This window comes from Hypomesus transpacificus, chromosome 14 (genome assembly GCF_021917145.1).
Source record: "Hypomesus transpacificus isolate Combined female chromosome 14, fHypTra1, whole genome shotgun sequence".
Classification (NCBI taxonomy): domain Eukaryota; kingdom Metazoa; phylum Chordata; class Actinopteri; order Osmeriformes; family Osmeridae; genus Hypomesus; species Hypomesus transpacificus.
In genome coordinates, this window is record NC_061073.1 from 11,021,820 (window position 1) to 11,044,700 (window position 22,881).

The following is a 22,881-nucleotide window of genomic DNA, read 5'->3' on the forward strand; positions in this document are numbered from 1 at the left end:
ATTAAATTTCTTATTTTCTTTTTGTTTTGTTATTTCCTTAATGTCAGAGTTGATGCAGTGATTTTGTGGCTAGTGTCATGCAAATAGACAAAAACAGCCTTTGGATGTGTTATGTGTACTGTGGCTTGGTAACAAGACTGTAAATGTTTGACAAATGTATATCTAGTCATTAAACAATAAACAAGCTGACTTAAAGATTTCAAAATAAAAAATATTTAAAAGTCAATGTTTGTCAATATATGATTGCAAATAGCATAATAACACTAACTTGTTGCTGTCATCAACTGAGACTATTTTTACGAAGCAATACTGCGCCCTTTGCTGGCCTGTTGACAAAACTGCAATACAGTCTTATAGGCTAATAAACATGCTGACAAAGGTTCAACAAGTCGAAAGAAGGCTACATTAGCAGTTCACGCATGAAAGTAAGAACATTTTTGTAACCTTTTTAACATTCTCTCCGTCTTATATTTGTAAAAAATTATAATGATGACTGCATAAATTTAGTAACCTGCCCAAAATGTTTCCACGTCTGTAACCCCGTACGCCAGATGGCGCTGTTCTTTGACCTTTTTGCAAGCACGAAGTTCTGCCTCTCCACAATGTTGTCACATTTTCCAATATGGCGGCCGCCATAGCAAGGAGATGTACTTATGCATCGCGGCATGGTTTATGCATCATTTTCAATAAAACATCCGTATGTGTTACATTAAGATCCAGCTTTAATTCATCTTCTATTTTGCCAAGCGGACTTCTGTTATCACTGAACAAACGCGGTATTTTGAAAGATGCTTTTCCAGACAACGCCGCCCAAGATCAACTTCCTCGGTTACTCCAGTCTGGGAGCCAGAGCGTGTACTGTGGCTTCGACCCCACCGCGGACAGCCTTCATGTGGGGAATTTACTTGCCATCATCGGTCTTTTGCACTTTCGGGGCGCAGGTCACAATGTCATCGCGGTGGTCGGTGGCGCGACGGCGCAGATCGGAGACCCGAGTGGTAAAACCATGGAGAGGGAGAGGCTGTCCGCCGAGGTTGTTGCAGAGAACACTCGGGGAATCAGAGACAGCTTACAAAGAATATTCACCAACCACGAACTCATCTTCCACGATAACTCCAAAAAGCTTGGCACTGTGACTGTATTGAACAACATGAGTTGGTATAAAGACTGGAATTTGGTTGCCTTCCTGTCAGAAGTGGGCAGGCATTTCAGAATGGGGACTCTGCTCAGCCGGCATAGTGTCCAGTCAAGGCTAAAAAGCCCCGAGGGAATGAGCTTGACGGAGTTTTCTTACCAGCTCTTCCAAGCATTTGACTTCTACCACCTCAGTCAGCATCATGGCTGCAAGATTCAGCTCGGGGGGACTGACCAACTGGGAAACTTGATGTCTGGACACGAGTTCATTCACAAGTAAACGCAAACACTATCATTACATTTAGGCCTACACCAGCCCCCAACGCGACCAAATGAGCGAACGACACAAACTAGCAGCATTTTGCTCTGAAAAAAGAATTCAATAGGCCATATACAAAAACAATATTTCTCACCATGGTACATTATCCACGTGTGTTTGTCTGTCTACCTAAATACCGTCAGACAGCTTTACATTCTATATGCACTGAATTTGTATATCGCTTTCGAAGAAAAAAAAGGCATCTGATAAGTGAATGAAACGGGATGTTTGTGACTGGCAGGGTGTCGGGAGAGGAGGTGTTTGGTCTGACGGTTCCACTGGTCACCAGCTCTACGGGAGACAAGCTGGGGAAGACGGCAGGGAACGCGGTGTGGCTGAACAGGGAAAAGACCTCTCCGTATGAGCTGTATCAGTTCTTCCTCAGACAGCCCGACAGCAGCGTGGAACGGTCGGTGACGCACGACAGTTCATCCATGAGAGGGTTGTTTTCGAACGTGGGTGGGAGGACAGCTTTGTTTAATATAACCGAGTACGCGGCCGTTAATTATAGTTTTCTTAATAAAAAGTTGGGGAGGGACGAATTTGCCGGTTCCCAAAAAGTGGGTGGGAGATGTCCAACTCCCTTGCTTCATTACTGTGTGTGAGTGGGGGGGTGGGGGGAGGGGATGACTGATATCCGCCCCACTTCAATTGACACTTAATTTCCATTAGTTACAAAGCAGCAGCTGGAAACTCTGCATACTGAACCCTGTTGTGAGGTTAGAATCAAGAGTCGGTTGGTTTTGTTGCAGGTACCTGAAGCTGTTCACCTTCCTGCCACTGGGGGAGGTGGAGAAGGTGATGGAGCTGCAGAAAGGAGATCCAGGCAGGAGGCCGGCTCACAGACGTCTGGCGGCTGAGGTCACCAAGCTGGTCCATGGCAGGGAGGGTCTGGAGAGCGCCAAGAGGTAAGAGCCACAGCCTGGGGTGTTACAGGGTGGTGTGTTACAGGGTGGGGTGTCACAGCCTGGTGTGTTACTGCCTGGTGTGTTACAGGGTGGTGTGTCACAGCCTGGTGTGTTACAGCCTGGTGTGTTACTGCCTGGTGTGTTACAGGGTGGTGTGTCACAGCCTGGTGTGTTACAGCCTGGTGTGTTACAGGGTGGTGTGTTACAGGGTGGTGTGTTACAGCCTGGTGTGTTACTGCCTGGTGTGTTACAGGGTGGTGTGTTACAGCCTGGTGTGTTACAGCCTGGTGTGTTACAGGGTGGTGTGTTACAGGGTGGTGTGTTACAGCCTGGTGTGTTACTGCCTGGTGTGTCACAGGGTGGTGTGTCACAGCCTGGTGTGTTACAGCCTGGTGTGTCACAGGGTGGTGTGTTATAGCCACAGGGTGGAGGGTTATATCCCAATGTAGATGGGACGACTGTTTTAATAACTGAGAATGCGGTGGTAAAATATAGTTTTCTTGATCAAAAGTGTGGGAGGACGTATTTGCTGTTTATAAAAAGTGTATAATGCAACCTATGACCCTGCTTTGTGTGTGTGTGTGTGTGTGTATATGTATGGTATATATGTGTGTGGTATACGTATGTGTGTATGTCTGGTATATGTGTGTGGTGTGCATGTGTGCGTGCGGTGTGTCTGCAGGTGCACCAACGCGCTGTTCCACAGCAGCCTGGAGGCGCTGGGCCAGATGAGCGAGGCGGAGTTACAGGAGCTGTTCCGCGAGGCTCCCTTCCACCAGCTGCTGCTGGAGCCGGGGACCACGGTGCTGGAAGCCTGCCACCAAGCAGGGGCCATTTCCCCGGGCCCCCGAGGGTAGGGCCCTCATCTCAGCCACCCCACCTGCCCAGGGTCCCATCTCGCCTTTCACCTCACCTCCCACTCCACCAGGCCCCACCTCCCCTCCCCTGTCCTCCCCTGTCCTCCCCTGTCCTCATCTCCCCTGTCCTCCCCTGTGCTGTCCTGTCCTGTCCTGTCCTCATCTCCCACCTCACTTCCCCATGGTCTCTCATCCCCCGGTCAAATTCTGTCTCTGTTTAGTTCTCCTTTTGTCTTTCCCACCAGAATATGAGGATCTGTGAGTAACATGGCTATGATGTTCTGTGTACTTGTATTTATTCTGTCTGTCTGTGTGTGTGTGTGTGTGTGTGTGTGTGTCTCTAGGTACCACATGGTATCAGAAGGGGGTGTATGGATGAACCACAGCCGGGCTGATAATCCAGAGCAGGTGCTGACCCCTGGCATTCACATCCTGGCCAACGGCCTGACCCTCATCAGGGTGGGCAAGAAGAACTTCTACATCATCAAGTGGCTCAACTTGTGAAGACTCTGAGGTCTGAGGGACTGTCTGTAAACCAGCAGAGACACAGGAAGTGAGGGACAGGAAGTGAGGTTTGCTTGTCCTGTTGATTGAGATGCTGTCCACTCAAGTTTGTATGATCTGTACGCAATATGATAATGAAACATTAAACATGCATCAGAACTGGAATATTCCATGGAAGAGTTTTGTCTAGTGAGGCCTGCCTGTTGATTTTCTCCCCAACACTAATCTAGCACACCTGACTAATAATCAGCTAGTCGATCAGGTAACAAGTGGTGAACATTGAGGTCAACACCACTAGGTGTCGCTGTCTGCCTTCCCATCGCAGGAAGGGGGCCCAGCCTCCTGAGGGCAATGGGCCTGAACTGTTCAATGACACTGCAGTAGCAACATTATTGTGGAGACTAAAAATATTATTTTATTTATCAAAAACTAACGCTGGAAATTCACCATTTTATTTGGATGAGTCGTAATATTTTGAGATTGACTATGTTTGTATTTACATTTAGCAGACGACTTACAGTAACTACAGGGACACTCCCCCGAGGCAAGTAGGGTGAAGTGCCTTGCCCAAGGACACAACGTCATTTGGCTCGACCGGGAATCGAACTGGCGTGTTCAGACTACCAGCCCGATTCTCTCACCGTTCAGCCACCTGACTCCCTATTTCACTTGAGTTTAGAGACAAGAGTGGAAGGGCTTCACAGACTGGACCAGGAAAATAGGGTTAAAAATCCAAAGGCAGATGCTTTGGTTACTTGGTCATTATTTGTATCTATTATTACATACAGTCGTCACGAAGGGAGATGCTTTGCCAACTTGACTTTTCTTACATCAATTTCTGCCTTTTACTGTTAGCCTAGTTGACACAAGTGTATATTGTCCAAGACTTATAGTGGAACTGATCTTGTAATTTAAAAAAAAACTGGTATAAATACTACTTCAAATTCAAAATAATAGAATAAATATTCAAACTACGTTTTTGAATTTATAAAGCTGAGTTTTGTAGCAATAGAGCCGATGGCCTCAGAGTCTGGTTGGGTGTATTCTCAATGTGTGGAGCTTTTATGGTGCTTTTTATGGTACCTTTTATTCACTAATACATTATTACACCTGCAGTGCATTTTTAGAGTCATAGTAGACCTACTGTATTTAAATGCTTAAAACACCCATTATAATTAATTATGTAATAATGAAATATCAGAGATAAGTCTTAAAATTAATTTAAAAAATATAAAGTAGATGTATTCAGATCATATTTTATATGGATGAGCTGATACATTTCGTGTGTCCGATCATCATTGCTTTGCAGTTGACATCAAGTTGCTAAATTGCGTTCATTGAGCTGTGATGTTGCAACGTGTATGATCACCTTAAGACGAGTAGGCGGGTTCAAACTGTTTAACCAATGAAAGCCCTCCTCTGTGTTAAATAGCTTTCTGTGTCAATCATTTTTACCCCAGCCTGCCTGCCCTCAATCGCCATATTGGGTACTGAAAAGGTTTGTCTGTTATTTCTTCTCTTACTACGAGAGTCGAAATTGACAGGAGTGGGTTCAGTTACGGCACTTTGTTTAGATGATCTGTGGAGACTACTTTTGCTCTCATTGCCATATTGGCAGTAACTTTTCCTGCCCAGACCTATGCATGGCATGCGTGCGTTTGTGTTGATCAGTCGTTTTTACGCCTGTTTTCGGTCGCGGGAAGCATAGACGAAATACGCATTTTTCAGTGTTCCTATTTGGACGTTCTTTGATTATCAGAAAATGTCAAATGTTCGTCTTTCAAATGGGAGCCCGACTTTGGAAAGAACGGATGCCCGATTGTCGGATCACCCCAAACCTTCAGCTTGCAGAAACCTTTTCGGCCCGGTGGATCACGAAGAGTTAAGGGAGAATTTAAAGGGACATTTGCAGGAGATCGAAGAAGCGTCCTCTGCAAAATGGAACTTCGATTTTGCGAAACATATGCCGCTCGTGAACGGGAAATTTGAATGGGAATTAGTGGATTGTAACGACCTTCCTAATTTCTACACCAGAGAGCAACGATTGGAAAAGGGCGTTTGTCTGTCAGGGAACAACAGTGTGGATCTAAACGGCAATCACAATTGCATGGTGGCTCTACGACAGCCCTGTGAAAGCGCCGAGAGATCTGATAGTCAAATGGAGCGCAAGGACCAGTGCACTGGGCAGCGAAAAAGACCAGCTTCACATGGTACGGCTTCCGCTGATGAAAGTAAAAAATATTCAGCTGGCAACCTTAGTAGCTGTCGACTGGATACAATGAATTGTGTATCAAGTGATTTTAAATCGTTGCGAGCTGATCTCGCATGTAGCCTGACGTTGAAATTGTTGGAACATTTGTTACCGGTATAGAGCACTGAGAAAAAATGTTACAAATTGTCAGGATGGAACATTTGTGTTTGGTTTTACCGGTGGGCTACGACATATATAGCCGAATGCTTTCTTTTTCTAACTGTCGTGGTATTTTCGATTTTTTTCTCTCAAATTGATCTAAATGTTATTACTTTTTCCTCGCAGACCCCTCGTCCCAAACTAAAAGGTCACACACTAGCTCGGATGAAGTTAGTCGCTGCCAAGGCATAACGCACTCTGTGGAACACACACCCAGGAAAAACAACCCAAAAAGTCAAACGTGAGGATCAGAATGGTAAGTCCGAAAATATAAAGAAATATTGATGGACATGTGTAATATATGACTTCAAACTCAGTAGCACAATTACCGGTGGGGTAGGCCAAGCTAAATGAACACGGCGAAAATGTGTTCGGTTTTAGTGAGCCAACATTCGGTGTTCATAGCCAAAGTCTCCGGTTGACAGGCTATGTAGGTAGTTAGCCTACATGACACTTTAGACAGGCCAACGTTTTAATCTTATGCTTTCCATATTCTCGGACTCACAGAGATTATTTTGTAGTTTACTGGCGTTTACAGGCGGTAAAAAAAAAAAGAATTTTTTTTACAAACAAATAACCTATATATTTTGAGGCACTGCATGGTGTGAGAAAGGGTTAAAGTTCAACGGACTGTACATAGGCACGTTTACTACAACCGTGGCCACGGTGAGGTATAGTTTCCGACGAAACTGTAAACAAGTCTTCAGAACAACACTATAGTAACACGTCAGCAACCACTACCCCGGGCTGAAGGGGCAGGGCCCGCTAAGCTACGCACTGGCCTACTATTCTGAGAATTTCGTATCGGCCCATCAGCATTATTTGATAACCATGTTGCGTAAAACTGCCTATTACCGAGATTAAGAAACAATTAGGATATTGTAAATGCAGTCGTTTGAGGGAGATTTCAGATGTTCTGTCAGTCTAACTCCCTTTGGTGGGTTTTGATTTGTATCGTTGTCTCAACCTTGCTGCTGACTTGGTAAAAAATCCCAACTTTTGTCTGTGAAGGAATAGCCTACACACTATTGTGACAAGTGTTGAGCTGTATCCAATAACAGATCTTTATTTTTCCTGCTCCAGATCAGATGTATTTCCTTCTCTCCTTGGTATCCAGAGTGTTTGGCCGGTTTGAAGAGGAACTACAAAGTAAATGAAACATATCAAGTCTCCAGGGGCTGGGGATGCTGTACACGCACTGAACAGAAACACTAAGTTCTGGCACTCATAAAGTTACTGCCTCCAAAGCAGTCACATGTAGCAGTGTGCAATTAGGTTTAATTTCCTTTTTTGCTCATTTTCCTTTTTTTTTTTTTACTACCTGTGTGTGTGTGTGTATATGTGTGTGTGCGCACACACACACACACACACGTTTATGTATATATATATATAAATATATATCATATTTCCTCCATATGTAGCACATAAAGCGTATTAAGATTGAGAAATTTCCTTTATGTAAAACGTGTGAATTTGATTTGACTTGAAGAATTGCAGTGTAGTCTAAGAAATGTTTCCAAAATGCTGTTTATTTTGTTTTTTTTCTCTAAAGGCAGTGTGACTTTCTTTGAACACACACACACACATTAAATCCTGCTACATTTGAAAAATGATCATGGATTATCTAGTCAGTCATCAGTCAGCCAGCCTTCTCCGTTAGACTCTCAAGTGAAGAACGGTACATATGTAGCCTTGTATATTTTTCTTCCTCTTTTTTTTTTTTGACATTTCCATGTCACTAATTCAAAGTTCTCTAAGATTGGTCACCCAAGGAAAATTTTGCATCAGCAAATTACACATTTCCGTTGTGGTTTGGTAGTATGTGAAGTTGCCCAATATTTATTGTAACCTGTTTTAGAGACCATCAGTGTAGGCATGCATTTCTTTGTTAAATTCTGGAATGTTTTATTTTTCGCTCTTGTCATTTTCCTCTCTGCCCGCATGTTAAGTTATATTGGTTTGTATTTTTTCGAGGTGTGTATGTGTGTGTGTGTGTGTGTGTGTGTGGTACTCATTTACTGAAGGATAAGGACTATACTAACTGCACAGGTAGTATTACTCATATACTGTAACATTCACTTGTTGACTGGCCCACATTTCTCTCACTGTGGGTGGGCAATTCTTTGACTTGTACAAGGAGGTTTTCTGATTAGTGGAATACCCTACAATACCAAATACATGGTTGCTTCAGTAAGGATTTGTCTGTACTATACATTTTCATTAGTTTTGACTTCACATTGTATTCACAGTATACTTTGTTTTTCCCGTTGTATGCATAGTGTATGTTATTTTTTACAATTTAAGTTGTTAGCCTGCTGATCATGCTAATGTATGCATCCCAGATATCTTCCATTTCATTTACGTAGACATGGGCTATCCAGACGATAACATTAGGCCTATATCCATCTAAAAAGTGCTTCTCAGAAATGTCACTTTGCCTGTGTATGTGTGTAAATCTTTGAGGTGTACCTGTGTACATAACTTTGTAAAAACACTGAGAAATTATACTAACTTATTTATGTCAAGCTTTTTTATGTAGAATAAAATGGGGTTTTGATTACGGTTATCCAAAGTGGCATTTACATTTTTATTATAATTTTTTTATTTTGTAAAAGCATATTTTTGGTAGTTTTTTTTTGTTTATCTACAAGGTTGCAAACTGAGCCTGATAAAATATTTGATGTGCATTTTGTAATGTGTGGTTATAAAATATGTTGCAATCAATTAAAAAAGAAAATGGAATCATCTAATTTGTTGGTGTTTGTACTTGCTCTAAACAATCTGGGTTGCACATACACAAACTTACTGTTAAGTGGCACAAATATATTAATCGTATATCAAATCTTGTCTTGGGATATGTGTCGTTGTAAAACTGACACTCTTTGTCAGACTAGCCTATGTAAATAGAGGTACACGGCAGTTGTATGTATTTCATGCGTCATTGTTTATGCATTTGTACAAACTGAATTTTCAGAGGTAGGCCACTTTTTAAAATAGAAAAGTGAGTCATGACTCTTAATGCTTGTCATGGAACGCTAGTATTGTGTGTTTGAAGACTGACTGGACCCGCTCGTGCGCATCGAGTGCCACGGCTTGTGCCACAAGTTATACCTGCATCATTTGTCAAATTCACGCGTCCAAATTACTACTACCGTGTAGTTAAACTATTTTTCATAACCTTTACACCTCGGTTGAAGTTGTTTTACTATTAAATGTCCCTATATCTGTGCCTATACCTCTAGGTACAGGGTGTGTAAAAGTTTGTATAAGTCGACCGTCGTCTTGCGCAGAGCAGACTGTGACACTCCCAATATGATGAAATCGGCCAGTTTTGAAAACAGCCCTTTGATTGACGTTTGGCCCAGCCAATCAAATGAAGCCCAAGCAAAGCACACCACTTGTTGCAGCCAGTAACATTTGTATGGTGGCGGCACTGAAATTAAGTTAAAGATTGCAGATAAGTAATGTCAAACCTTCTCAGAAAATTAGTAGTATTTAATGTTTTAATGTAAGGTGTATTGTACTTGTAAAGTATATACAGGTTTTAACATGCACTATTATTTTAAGTATTGTGTGTGTGTGTGTGTGTCTTTCATGACAAATGTTCCTGATTCTTTTTTCACATATTTTTTTAGCTCGTTTCCAGTACTTGATCTCTTATTTTCATTGTTATATGAAAGTTATTTGGATCAAAAGATAATAGCTTTTGCGGACCAATGTGGTTTTCTATTACTATAACTGATAAAACCATTTCACATCATATTAACAATGTCCTCAAATTTCTATTACATTTGAGACAATCTCTCTAAGACACACATTAATGTTACTATTCATTACGTTTTTATTTTTACAATAAACAATCCAGTTTTTCATGAAATTCCATCATATCAACAGCAAGGTAATCCATTATAATGTACTGGGCTTTTTCTTCTAAACTGTTCTCCCAACCCTCCCAAGGCGTTTAGTTCTCCTTTCATTCATTTAATTCACCTCCCTCCCACTCCTCTCTGCCCTCCCTCTCCTTACTCCCTTTTTCCCCTTCTCTCCTCTCTCTCTCCTCCCTCTCTCTCTCTCTCTCTCTCTCTCTCTCTCTCTCTCTCTCTCTCTTTCTCTCTCTCTTCCCTCCCTCTCCCTCCCTCCCTCCCTCCCTCCCTCCCTCCCTCCCTCCCTCCCTCCCTCCCTCCCTCTCCTCCCTCTCCTCCCTCCCTCTCCTCCCTTCCCTCTCCTCCCTCTCTCTCCCTCTCCTCCCTCTCCTCCCTCCATCTCTCCTCCTCCCTCTAAGTTCCTGTCAGCGTTGGCGCTTGTCAGAGCAGCTCTTCTGTGTTCTCCCGTGTCTGTGCAGCTGAGGCCAGAGCACAGGAAACAACAACAGGAAGACACCTGCAGGAGGCTGGCGAGGGGGGGCCGTGAAGTGTGCAGGTGGGTAACCCCCCCCCCCCCGCCCCCCCACCCTGCTCCAGGCAGAACCCATTGTCCCGGTGTGAGGGTCTTTGTGCGGAGCCCCATTGTGAGGGGCCCCTGCCTGGCCACTGTTGTGTCTGGGGCTCACGTCCAAACAAAGGGCCCGTCTAGAAGCCTCCACACTGATGAGACGCTGGCATGGAGGAAGAGCAGGAAGTGCTGTCTGCTGCACACAGGGAACAAGGGAGACTAGGTGACTAGGGTGTGGGTGACTAGGTTGTGGGTGACCAGGGTGTGGGTGACCAGGGTGTGGGTGACCAGGGTGTGGGTGACCAGGGTGTGGGGGACTAGGTGACCAGGGTGTGGGTGACTAGGTGACCAGGGTGTTGGAGACTAGGTGACCAGGGTGTGGGAGACTAGGTGACTAGGGTGACCAGGGTGACTAAATGACCAGGGTGTGAATGACTAGATGACCAGGGTGACCAGGGTGACTAGCTGACTACAGTGACACGCTGACCAGGGTGTGTGTGACATCATCAAGTTCCTAGCTGGCCACTTGCTTGGCCGGGCTGATAACCAATCAAAGTTAAATATCAAATATTCCAAATGTTCCACACCCCAGCAGTTATTGGGGCCTGAGTTAAGGCGTTATAACAGAGGCTTGTCTCACCAGCTTGGTATGACAATGGGACCTTGGAAACAGCACTTCATAAAAGACCTGAGAACCAATATAGTCAATGTTGAACATTCCGATTTTTGATTTGTGATAAGGGACCATTATTCAGTATCTAACCGTGTTCCGTCTCGGTTTGTCTGATAAGACGTGTTAGTCACACTCAAACCACAAGGGGGAAAATCAGGAGGTCAAATCTAATGTTTCCCTCCAAAACTAAAATATGTTAAAAAAATTAAAAAGCAGATTCTTGGACCTCAAAGTTGTCACAATGAAGACTGAGATCATATCCAGGAATATTACTGTAATCTTAGCAAATGGCACAAGATGGCTCACTTAATTCAAATGTTTGTATAACATTTTTCCTTGCCTCAAAGTCATGTCTCCCAGTAACAGAGCACATTGAGCTCAATATGTCTTGATCATTCTATCTAATGTCATAGCAATGTATTCTTACCCAGAGATGGGAAGTACAAAAGTACAAATATTTCATTACTGTACTTAAGTGCATTTGTCTGGTACTTTACGTCACTATAAATTTTTCCAACAACTTTTTTACTTTCACTCCTTAAAAGTTTTACACAAATATCTGTGCTTTCTACTGTTTACATGCTCAAACCAGACTCATTCCTTTAGTTTCAATCTTTATTTGGTGCTGTGATCAATATAATTTATTGTCTTTTTAATTTCCTGGCTATCACGCACCACAAATGTAAGCGAGTCTGCAAAGCGACCAGGGAGCAAGGCAGAAGGTAATAAGAAGAATGGTTAACATTAAGGATGAGACCGAAGGAGTCAGCGAGAATAAAGAATAGAGACATTCCTTATCACCCGTGGCCATACATGTGGGAGGTCAAAAAGGATTCCTGGCAAATGCGCTGACCTCACATGATATTAATGTATTAATATGATGGGAGGTCCAGTTACCAGCGTGACACTAAAACAGACAGTAGTAATGGCTACTTTTGACCTTAATATATGTCAGATTCCACACTTCTTTACTTTTCTTTTTAAACATGAGTATCCACACACATCGTAGAAGGCACATTCAAATTTGACAGGGTGTTGATTCAATACCACAGAGAAAGACAATGAACCCAAGGAACCTGTAGACAGCTCAAATCCCACTGCTTCTGTTGAAAGACGTCTGCTTTTTCACAAGTGAGCTTATTACCTTACCCTCACTCAGAAGCACTTTAACTCACCAAACAGAACCACAAATAAGTCACGGAAATACCAGCAACCCATAAACTGGGAACATGTAAGAGACTAACGCGCCAAGATGGTCTGAATTCACACATCTCGCTAAATCAACAGAAACAGGTTATCTTTTCCTGTTAACAGCCCCAGTACTTAATATAAAGCCACAAGTTCCTCCCTATGTTTCCTGCACTGGCCACAAGCCACGTCACTGGCAACTCCCTGAGCTCAGCCCAGCGTGGAGGGGAGAGAGCCTGCAAACAAACACCAGTGTTCCTGTTCAGCCCTCAACACTGACTGGCTGGCTGACTGGCTGGCTGGTGGCATGACTGTCTGTATGCCTGTCTGATTGAATGTCTGGTTGTACGACTGTCTGATTGACTGTCTGGTTGTGTGTCTGTCTATCTGACATCTGACCGACAGAGGCATGATTGGTGGGAAGCCAAGGGTGAGGGACGGTGATGTCACGGAGCGTGGAGTGACAGACGAGCAGGAGAGCGTCTGTGGAGCGTTAGTCCCGGTGAGCAGGGAGGAGGAGAGGGGAGGGACGGCAGTGCTCATTAAACGAGCGCACCTGCAGTCTATCAAAGAGCCTTTATCTGCTATCACCGTAAATCTGCTCAAGCACGCATGGTAGAGAGGCAAAAACAAGCAGGCAGTGCTCCCCTTCCTCCTCCCCTCCCCTCCCCTCTCCTCTCCTCTCCTCCCACACACACACACACACACGCACACACACACACTCTGTCTGTCTTTTTATCTCTGGCTCACGCACACACTCCCTCTCCCTTTGTCCAATCTCGTGACCAGTCGGTGGTTGTGGGTCTAATCTAGTCAGGAATGCCTCAGGATGCTCTGTGAGGCTCCTGCCTGCTAAACACAGCAGCCAGCTCCACATCTGGGAGCCGCAGATACTGCTGATGGAGGTGTGTGTGTGTCCTGTGTGTATGTGTGTTCTGTATGTGTGTGCCCTGTGTGTGTGTGCCCTGTGTGTGTGTGCCCTGTGTGTGTTTGTTCTGTGTGTGTGTGCCCTGTGTGTGTGTGCCCTGTGTGTGTGTGCCCTGTGTGTGTGTGTTCTGTGTGTGTGTGCCCTGTGTGTGTGTGCTCTGTGTGTGTGTGTGTGTGTTCTGTGTGTGTGTGCTCTGTGTGTGTGTGTTCTGTGTGTGTGTTGTCCATGTGAAACGGCTGTCTAACAGCACCAGAAGTTGAGGACAGCGTCTCCTGTGATGTTAGCATCAGGAAGAAGAAGAGGAACTCTGAAGGGCTGTGTTCAGACTGGTGCTGTGTTCAGACTGGTGCTGTGTTCAGACTGGCGCTGTGTTCAGACTGGTGCTGTGTTCAGACTGGCGCTGTGTTCAGACTGGTGCTGTGTTCAGACTGGTGCTGTGTTTAGACTGGTGCTGTGTTCAGACTGGTGCTGTGTTCAGACTGGTGCTGTGTTTAGACTGGTGCTGTGTTCAGACTGGTGCTGTGTTCAGACTGGTGCTGTGTTTAGACTAGGTGTGACAACGTCGGGTGTCATTTAAAAATAATACTACATTTCGATGAAAGTGGATGTGGCAATTTTTTTTGTCGCGTAATAGTTTTCGTTTCCTGACAATACAACATGATGCAACCTGTTATTTGAGTGACAGGATTTATGTCTCCATAAACCTTCTCAGAAACGTAGTCATCTTGAAACCATGCAATAGTCATGTCACCTTCAGAAATCCTGCCTCATTTAGGTTCTCCAGCTCGTCTTACAACTCTTACATCAAGCCATGAGTCAAACCAGAGACCACAAGTAAAGCCTTCCTTAACACAAAGCAGTTCCACTCTCTCGTCACAACCAGAGTGGCTGACAGTTTTCATAGCCCACCTAAACTGTCTCCCTCCTCTCTCTGCTCTCCTCCCTCCCTCCCTGTCTCATCTACTCTCTCCTCCCTCCCTCCTTCCTCTCCCTCCTCCCTCTCTCCTCTCCTGTCTCCCTCCTGTCTCTGCTCTCCTCCCTCCCTCCCTGTCTTATCTACTCTCTCCTCCCTCCCTCCTTCCTCTCCCTCCTCCCTCTCTCCTATCCTGTCTCCCTCCTGTCTCTGCTCTCCTCCCTCCCTCCCTGTCTCATCTACTCTCTCCTCCCTCTCTCCTCCCTCCCTCTCTCATCTACTCTCTCCTCCCTCCTTCCTCTCCCTCCTCCCTCTCTCCTCCCTCCCTCCTTCCTCTCCCTCCTCCCTCTCTCCTCTCCTGTCTCTGTCCTGTCTCTGCTCTCCTCCCTCCCTCCCTGTCTCATCTACTCTCTCCTCCCTCCTTCCTCTCCCTCCTCCCTCTCTCCTGTCCTGTCTCCCTCCTCTCTCTGCTCTCCTCCCTCCCTCATCTACTCTCTCCTCCCTCCTTCCTCTCCCTCCTCCCTCTCTCCATCCCCCAGCCTCCAGGCAGCCCAGTGCAGCAGCTGTCCTGGTATACTGCTCCGCCTGGCCGAGCCCTGCAGCACCACAGAGGATCCTCCGGCCCGGCCTGGACTCCTCGTCTGAGGGGAACACAGCCACCCAGGTCACCTGACCTCCTGGTCACCTGACCTCCTGGTCACCTGACCTCTTGGTCACCTGACCTCCTGGTCACCTGAGCTCCTGGTCACCTGACCTCCTGTTCACCTGAGCTCCTGGTCACCTGAGCTCCTGGTCACCTGAGCTCCTGTTCACCTGAGCTCCTGGTCACCTGAGCTCCTGGTCACCTGAGCTCCTGGTCACCTGACCTCCTGGTCACCTGAGCTCCTGGTCACCTGACCTCCTGTTCACCTGACCTCCTGGTCACCTGAGCTCCTGGTCACCTGACCTCCTGTTCACCTGACCTCCTGGTCACCTGAGCTCCTGGTCACCTGACCTAGCTGTAAAAAAGGAGCATAGCCACGCTCATCACACTGCAAAAACGCTCTATCAAATGTATGTGTTCAAAATATCAGTCATGAATTTGCTTCCGCTTAAAACAAGTACATTTGGCTGCCAGTACAATATGATATATTTTAAGAAACTGCCCATTTCTTAAAATGGGCCATTCATTTAAATGAAGTAACTAGTTAAAGCATTTATACTAGAAGTAAATCCACCTAGATTTGGAATCTAAAAACAAGAAGTCACTCTCAGATGTACAGTTTTTGCAGTGCCCTCCGCTCCCCCACATCCTCCAGTGTCCCCCAGGCTCTGCCCAGCCTTGGGAGGGGAATCTGGGGGCGGGTCCAGGGCGTCAGGCTGAGCGCTGTAGCCGGCTAACAGCTGTGTTTCTGGGGTTCCTGAACCCTCTCTGGTCGCTGGCCGACATGGAACAACAACAGTCGACGACATCTGGCTGAGGGAAATCTCAAAAGGGCATAAGGTCACGAAAGGTCAAGCTGACCCCCTGACCTGTCCGTGTTGTGTCTCCCTGGGGGAGGTGTACCATAGAGGAGTTCAAAGGTCATCACGGTATCTGGACATCTTGTGAGGAGTTACGTGGAAAAACAGTTTAAGAACAGAAGGGAGGCTGACGAGGTTGCTGTCGATACTGGGCGTATCGGGGTCAGAGGTCAGGGTCCCTGGAGGGGGGGGTTCTTGTAGCGCTACCCATCGCCCAGCGCTGCCCATTGCTGATGTAGAGCTCCGTGTGTCCCCCCCTCCCCCCCCCCCCCTCGGGGCTCCCAGAGAGAGACCTACGTCAGCAGCCTCAGGAGGGATTCTGGAACATTCAGGGACAGGGAGGGGAGCAGGAACGACAGCAGAGAGGGAGGTTCTCTGCTATTTAGGGATGAGAGGCTTGCATCAGCTGCTGCTGACAGTGTTGGTTCCCTCCCTCACACACACACACACACACACGTGCACACACACAGACAGGCTCATGTACACAAAAATACACGCGTGCACACACATGCACGTACGCACAGACACGCACACACCTGTTCACGCATATCTGCTTTCATGGTGTTGATGGGCCTCCACAAGGCCCTGCAGACAGGTGGTCCTGCAGATTCTCAGGAGCTGTCACTGCTCGCACACACTCACACACACTCACACACACACACGCACACACACACTCACACACACTCACACACACACACATACACGCACAAGCCCAAGTTCAAAAGCTGGATGATCAAACATTCAGAAATACCAGCTCCTCTCCTGAACTGCAGCTTATCTGAGGCTTGAACACTTTACAGTACCAGTGTTACCTAGACGATACCATCTCTCAGGGACAGATACGTGCCCTGGGTTAGGGTTGGTCCAGGCTCAGGACAGGTTCTGGGGGAGCGGAGCAGTTCAACGGCCCTAAGTTCTGTTTGATTCTTTGTAATTTTACTGCTCCTTCAGATCCTCACTTAGGGTGTCCTCCTGCTGTCCCCTGGGTTGGAGATCAAACCCTCGTTTGAAGTGGGGAGTCTCTCTTTCATTCTCTCTCTTTCATTCTCTCTCTTTCATTCTCTCTCTTTCATTCTCTTTTTATCTTTCATTCTCTCTCTTTCATTGTCTTTTTATCTTTCATTCTCTCTCTTTCATTCTCTATCTTTCATTCTCTCTCTTTCATTCTCTCTCCAACTCTCTCTCTCTCTCTCTCTCTGTCTCTCTCTCTCTCTCTCTCTCTCTCTCTCTCCCTCTCCCATCCTCAGATGAAAGTGGGGCAGTAGGAGGTCTTGCTGGCTCATAGAGCAGCCTCTGTAGACAGCAGCAGTAGCCATGGGGTCCCCCCCCCCACCCTGTCTCCCTCCCCCCACCCTGTCTCCCCCCCCCCCCCACCCTGTCTCCCTCTCCCCCCCACCCTGTCTCCCTCTCCCCCCCCCAACCTGTCTCCCTCTCCCCCCCAACCTGTCTCCCTCTCTCCCCCCCCAACCTGTCTCCCTCTCCACCCCACCCTGTCTCCCTCTCCCTCCCCATCCTGTCTCCCTCTCCACCCCACCCTGTCTCCCTCTCCCTCCCCATCCTGTCTCCCTCTCCCCCCCACCCTGTCTCCCCTCTCCCTCCCCACCCTGTCTCCCTCTCCCTCCCCATCCTGTCTCCCTCTCCCCCCCCACCCTGTCTCCCTCTCCCCCCCACCCTGTCTCCCTCTCCCTCCCCACCCTGTCTCCCTCTCCCTCCCCATCCTGTCTCCCTCTCCTCCCCACCCTGTCTCCCTCTCCCTCCCCACCCTGTCTCCCTCTCCCTCCCCATCCTGTCTCCCTCTCCCCCCCACCCTGTCTCCCTCTCCCTCCCCACCCTGTCTCCCTCTCCCTCCCCATCCTGTCTCCCTCTCCCCCCCACCCTGTCTCCCTCTCCCCCCCCATCCTGTCTCCCTCTCCCCCCCACCCTGTCTCCCTCTCTCTCCCTCCCCACCCTGTCTCCCTCTCCCTCCCCACCCGGCCCCCCCTCCCTCCCCACCCTGTCTCCCTCTCTCTCCCTCCCCACCCTGTCTCCCTCTCCCTCCCCACCCTGTCTCCCTCTCCCCCCCACCCTGTCTCCCTCTCTCTCCCCCCCACCCTGTCTCCCTCTCCCTCCCCACCCTGTCTCCCTCTCCCTCCCCACCCTGTCTCCCTCTCCCTCCCCATCCTGTCTCCCTCTCCCTCCCCACCCTGTTTCCCTCTCCCTCCCCACCCTGTCTCCCTCTCCCTCCCCACCCTGTCTCCCTCTCCCTCCCCACCCTGTCTCCCTCTCCCTCCCCACCCTGTCTCCCTCTCCTCCCCACCCTGTCTCCCTCCCCCCCCCCACCCTGTCTCCCTTCTGCCACTGACATAAACCAGGGCAGGACTAGAGCAGCAGAAGGCTCTGGAGCCTATAGGATCTCTGGCTAATTGAACATGGCTCTGCTGTGTTCTACCCCTCCTCCTCCTCCTCCTCATCCCCTGACCTCCTCTCCTTTAAAGTCATCCCTCTCTTCACTGCCCTGTCACTTCCCCCCCCCCCCCTCCACTGCAATCCTCCCTTCTCCTTCTCCGCTCCCCAAATCCCTTCATCTTCCTCTCTCCTCTCCTCCCTGCCCCTCCTCTCTCCCGGCCCTCCCTGGAGCCCCCCCCCCCCCTCCCCCCCCCCGCTTGTGCCATACTGTTCTTGGTACACCCCCAGTGTGTTTTGGCCTTTGAAGGGAAATATAATGGAGTGGTAATTTGAGACATATTGTCTTTTCCTCCACGTCTTGCTCAACGGGTTATGGAATATGGAAGTTCGAAGTAAGCCCGGTCTCTCTCCCTCTTCCTTTCTCGCCCCCCCCCTCTCTCCCCTCCTCTCTCTCGCTCCCCCCCTCTCTCCCCTCCTCTCTCTCTCCCCTCCTCTCTCTCGCTCCCCCCCTCTCTCCCCTCCTCTCTCTCTCCTCTCCTCTCTCTCTCTCCCCCCCTCTCTTCCCTCCTCTCTCTCTCCTCTCCTCTCTCTCTCTCCCCCCCTCTCTTCCCTCCTCTCTCTCTCCCCCCCTCTCTCCCCTCCTCTCTCTCTCCTCTCCTCTCTCTCTCTCCCCCCCCTCTCTCCCCTCCTCTCTCTCTCCTCTCCTCTCTCTCTCTCCCCCCCTCTCTTCCCTCCTCTCTCTCTCCCCCCCCTCTCTCCCCTCTCTCTCTCTCCTCTCCTCTCTCTCGCTCCCCCCCTCTCTCCCCTCCTCTCTCTCTCCTCTCCTCTCTCTCTCTCCCCCCCCTCTCTCCCCTCCTCTCTCTCTCCTCTCCTCTCTCTCTCTCCCCCCCTCTCTTCCCTCCTCTCTCTCTCCCCCCCCCTCTCTCTCTCTCCTCTCCTCTCTCTCGCTCCCCCCCTCTCTCTCCCCTCCCTCTCTCTCCTCTCTCTCGCTCCCCCCCTCTCTCCCCTCCTCTCTCTCTCCTCTCCTCTCTCTCTCCCCCCCCCCTCTCTTCCCTCCTCTCTCTCGCTCCCCTGATTGCAGTCTTAGAGAAAAAAAGAAAGGAAAGAATCCGAAGCCCTCTCCGCTGGCTGGGCGAGCAGAGGGTGACCTTCACCTGGCGTGGCCCCTGGAAGGAGAGCCTTCGATTCCAGTGAAAGCTAAGAGGTACGCGAGACAAACTGGTAATCAAGGCTCTGGACACAGAACACATGCATAATGAAACAGCTTTTTATTATTTACAGCATTCTTACACAGGGTTGAGGAGCTCATTTCCATCAGCTTCAGCCTGTTTCCCCTCATCTCGCCCTCATCACCGGCTGGATGGCTTTCTAGAAGCTCATTCCACGTGATCATAAATACAGAGTAAGGCAATGTTAGTATTATAACTATACAACTATTAAAAAACTGTCCAGGAGTGTGGTTAACCTATGGGATGTGTACCAACTTGAAGCAACCAATCATTTTTTCCCTTTTTTTTGTATATTTATTTTGACAATACATACAACCCAATCTTCGACCACTGCAAAAGAGAATATTTACACTGCCGCAGAAAGAAAAGGAGAGATTCCCCCCATCCGCCCCCCCATCCGCCCCCCATCCGCCCGGATCCCCCCTCCTCTCTGCATCTTTTCAGGAATGTGCCTGCTGTAATTATGGGATGGCTTGCATAGCTACATAGTTTGGTTGTTGTTCCCCACTTCCCTGAACATATTGTAGGATGACACCGAGACCAGCAGCTCAGGGTTCCTGCTCCTACAGCGCTCCGCCTCCGTCCTGCTCGCACCCTTTCACACACAATTAGTCCCCCCAACTGATCGTTTTCATTAGTCACTCGCACACAGTAATCTCGCCTTACCAGGAATTCAGCACGTAATTAGCTGGAGAGAGAAAAATAAGCAGATCTTTAATGGGACACATTTATTTCAAATTGCACACTTTTTTTTTTCTGGAGACCTTGAAGGAGTGGAGGGAGAAGAGAGGTTTGGAGCGCGGTGTGAGATGGGAGGGGGGGGCTGAATAGGGGTGAGGGGGGGGGGGGCACTTCTATGAAATATCCTAATGAAAACCTTGGCACGGCCCGTTGAGTAAACTGGCGAGATCGTACCGCTCCTCTGTCCGTGTGTAACTCAGCCCTGGACTCTGCCATGCCTCTCTGGCTAGTTTTATTATCTTAGCCATGACAGTAAATCAACGCCAGATCACATCCTGGCTCGCCCCCCTCTCTCCCCAGCCCGCTAGCCTCGGCAGCTAGCGCAGTGCTAAGTCAACACATCACAGGCCACGCCTCCCTCCATGTCACCTGATCAGCAGAAACAAACAGGCCTGAGCGCGCCCGGCCCGGAGGAAGGCGTGGCCGCGTGTCTCTGCTCCGGCGCGGGCGCTGCCAAGATCATCAGCAGGAATCGGGGAGCGTTCCTCGGTATCCGTTGCGGCGGTGTTTCTGTGCGAGGCGTCCACCCCTGGCTCTTACACTTCACTGCCTGTTAATGACCTCATTAAAACGAGCTGTTTAGCTCTGGGATAATATTTGGAGTGGGCGAAGGCTCCTTCGCCTTGCCACATAGGCGTTAGCGTGTAACAAGCAGCAGCTGTGTGGAGCCTGGTGAAACAGCCGGGGCCTGGGGGTGGTGGACAGGCCTGGGGGGTGGTGGACAGGCCTGGGGGTGGTGGACAGGCCTGGGGGGTGGTGGACAGGCCTGGGGGTGGTGGACAGGCCTGGGGGGTGGTGGACAGGCCTGGGGGTGGTGGACAGGCCTGGGGGTGGTGGACAGGCCTGGGGGGTGGTGGACCAGAAATAAGATGCCCCTGTAGTCCCACACACCCAGAACACAGTGGGGAGGAGAAGCACCCTTCTCAGGCCACACTCCTGGGTGTCCACCTGATCCCTGACCTGTCCCCAACACCCTCACACACCCTCAGATGAAGGATCCCTGCCCAGGTCAAGTTCTTCTCCTCTCGGGTCAAAGGTCAGCGACAGAGAAAACAGCTGAGGAAGGTTTGTGAATGGGGAGATAGGGGACTGCTGGGAAACGTAGTTTCTCCTGCATGGTTCCCCCCCCCCCCCGTCGCCCCGTCGCCCCCCCACCCACCCGCCCCCCCCCCCCACCCAGCCGGGCAGTTGATATCTCCACACCTGGAGGCCACCGTGGTCCCGTGGCAGTGACATCACCATCGCCGGCGTCCCACGGTGATGACATCACTGCCCCTCGTCCATGCTGAGTCCCATGCGCTTCATGATGGTGACCCTGGAGCTGTAGGTGGGCGGGGGGCCTCTGCAGCAGGTCCGCTCTCGGCTTGAACTCATTCACCAGGATCTGGAGAACACACTCCATTTTCTGGTCCATCTGGAACATCTATATATATATATATATATATATAAAGAAACAAAAACACAAACAAGAAAAACAAGCATGTTGACTCCAGCATTACGACACAGAGGAGGAATGTACTAATACCACAGATGAGATTTCCTTTGTCCTCCAGGGTCTGAGGTGACTGTACAGTCCCGATGACAGGAGCGCACGGCTCAATAACGTTTGCTCTGTCACGGTCCATCTGCCAGGGCAACTGTGTTTCTGTACAGCAGATACACACTGTCACGCACACACACACACACACCCAAACACACACACCAAAACACACCCAAGCGCACACACACTGTTGACACGCTGGCTTGACTGTAAACACAGGTGTGTCACCCCAGCAGTATTGTCTCTGAGTGAGAGGCGCCGCCTAACTAGCATGTGTCGAGGAAAACCCACATCAATACAGCACTGTTAGACAGGCTGGCTCGCCTGACCAGCACGCACACTCACACACACACACTCACACACACACATCTTCAAAGACTTTACAGATCTCTACTACCCTGGCCTTGGTGCTACTGTGTTTATCGAGGTATCCTGACACACAGACAAGCAGACAGACAGACGGACAAGCAGACAGACAAGCAGACAGGCAGGCAGGCAGGCAGGCAGGCAGGCAGGCAGGCAGGCAGGCAGGCAGGCAGGCAGGCAGGCAGGCAGGCAGGCAGGCAGGCAGGCTCCCTCCCCACTCCAGAACACTAGACAGGAAGTTCAGCGTAGACCACTTGGCTAACGCAGTCAGCCTCCCCTCCTATCAGCCCCCCCCCCCCCTTCTCCAGACCTCTTTAGCGTGTTCCTGAAGCCCCTGACACTTTAACAGCGGAGCAGGACGCCAGGCAGCCGCTGCTGCCCTGGCAGCGGGAGAGGAGCAGAGCGGAGCACAGATATGAAACATGTCAGACGTGATCAGGCCAGACGAGCGTTGGCCTGGGACCGGCACGATCAAAGAGGGAACAAGACGCGCCCTCTAAATCAGAAGAAGAGCAGGCGTCAGGGCTGAGCCTGGAGGCGGACGGCACGCACGCTCGCTCGCCCCGCGCACGCTCGCTCGCCCCACGCATGCTCGCTCGCTCGCCCCGCAGCACCCTGCCCGTATCGGAAACATGTCCGGCCGTCATCTCCAGACTCCTGCATTCCTGCCGTATTCTAGCGTGGATCAGGAATTCCTGTCGTAACTCTGGGAGGGAGAGGAGACCCAACGGTGACCCGAGGAGACGAACAACAACACCAAGCAGACGTGTGTGAAAACTTGCCAGGGTTCATTCATCATGGGAAGTGTCTGTGAGTGTGTGTGTGTGTGTGTGTGTGTGTGTGTGAGTGTTA

General features: G+C 49.2%; 2 protein-coding genes across 2 annotated transcripts; both read left to right on the forward strand.

Moving 5' to 3' along the window:
* The first annotated feature begins 252 nt into the window (after nt 1-252).
* Nucleotides 253-5,375, forward strand: yars2 (tyrosyl-tRNA synthetase 2, mitochondrial). The gene is made up of 5 exons (XM_047034680.1): nt 253-1,410; nt 1,695-1,862; nt 2,206-2,361; nt 3,044-3,214; nt 3,563-5,375. Exons 1-5 carry the CDS (start codon nt 623-625, stop codon nt 3,720-3,722), a joined length of 1,443 nt encoding a protein of 480 aa, XP_046890636.1. The 5' UTR covers nt 253-622; the 3' UTR covers nt 3,723-5,375.
* Nucleotides 5,203-8,882, forward strand: cdkn1bb (cyclin-dependent kinase inhibitor 1Bb). Its single transcript, XM_047034683.1, has 3 exons — nt 5,203-5,932; nt 6,259-6,388; nt 7,216-8,882. The coding sequence occupies exons 1-2, from the start codon at nt 5,485-5,487 to the stop codon at nt 6,375-6,377; spliced, it is 567 nt and encodes a 188-aa protein (XP_046890639.1). The 5' UTR covers nt 5,203-5,484; the 3' UTR covers nt 6,378-6,388; nt 7,216-8,882.
* The last annotated feature ends 13,999 nt before the right edge of the window (nt 8,883-22,881 follow it).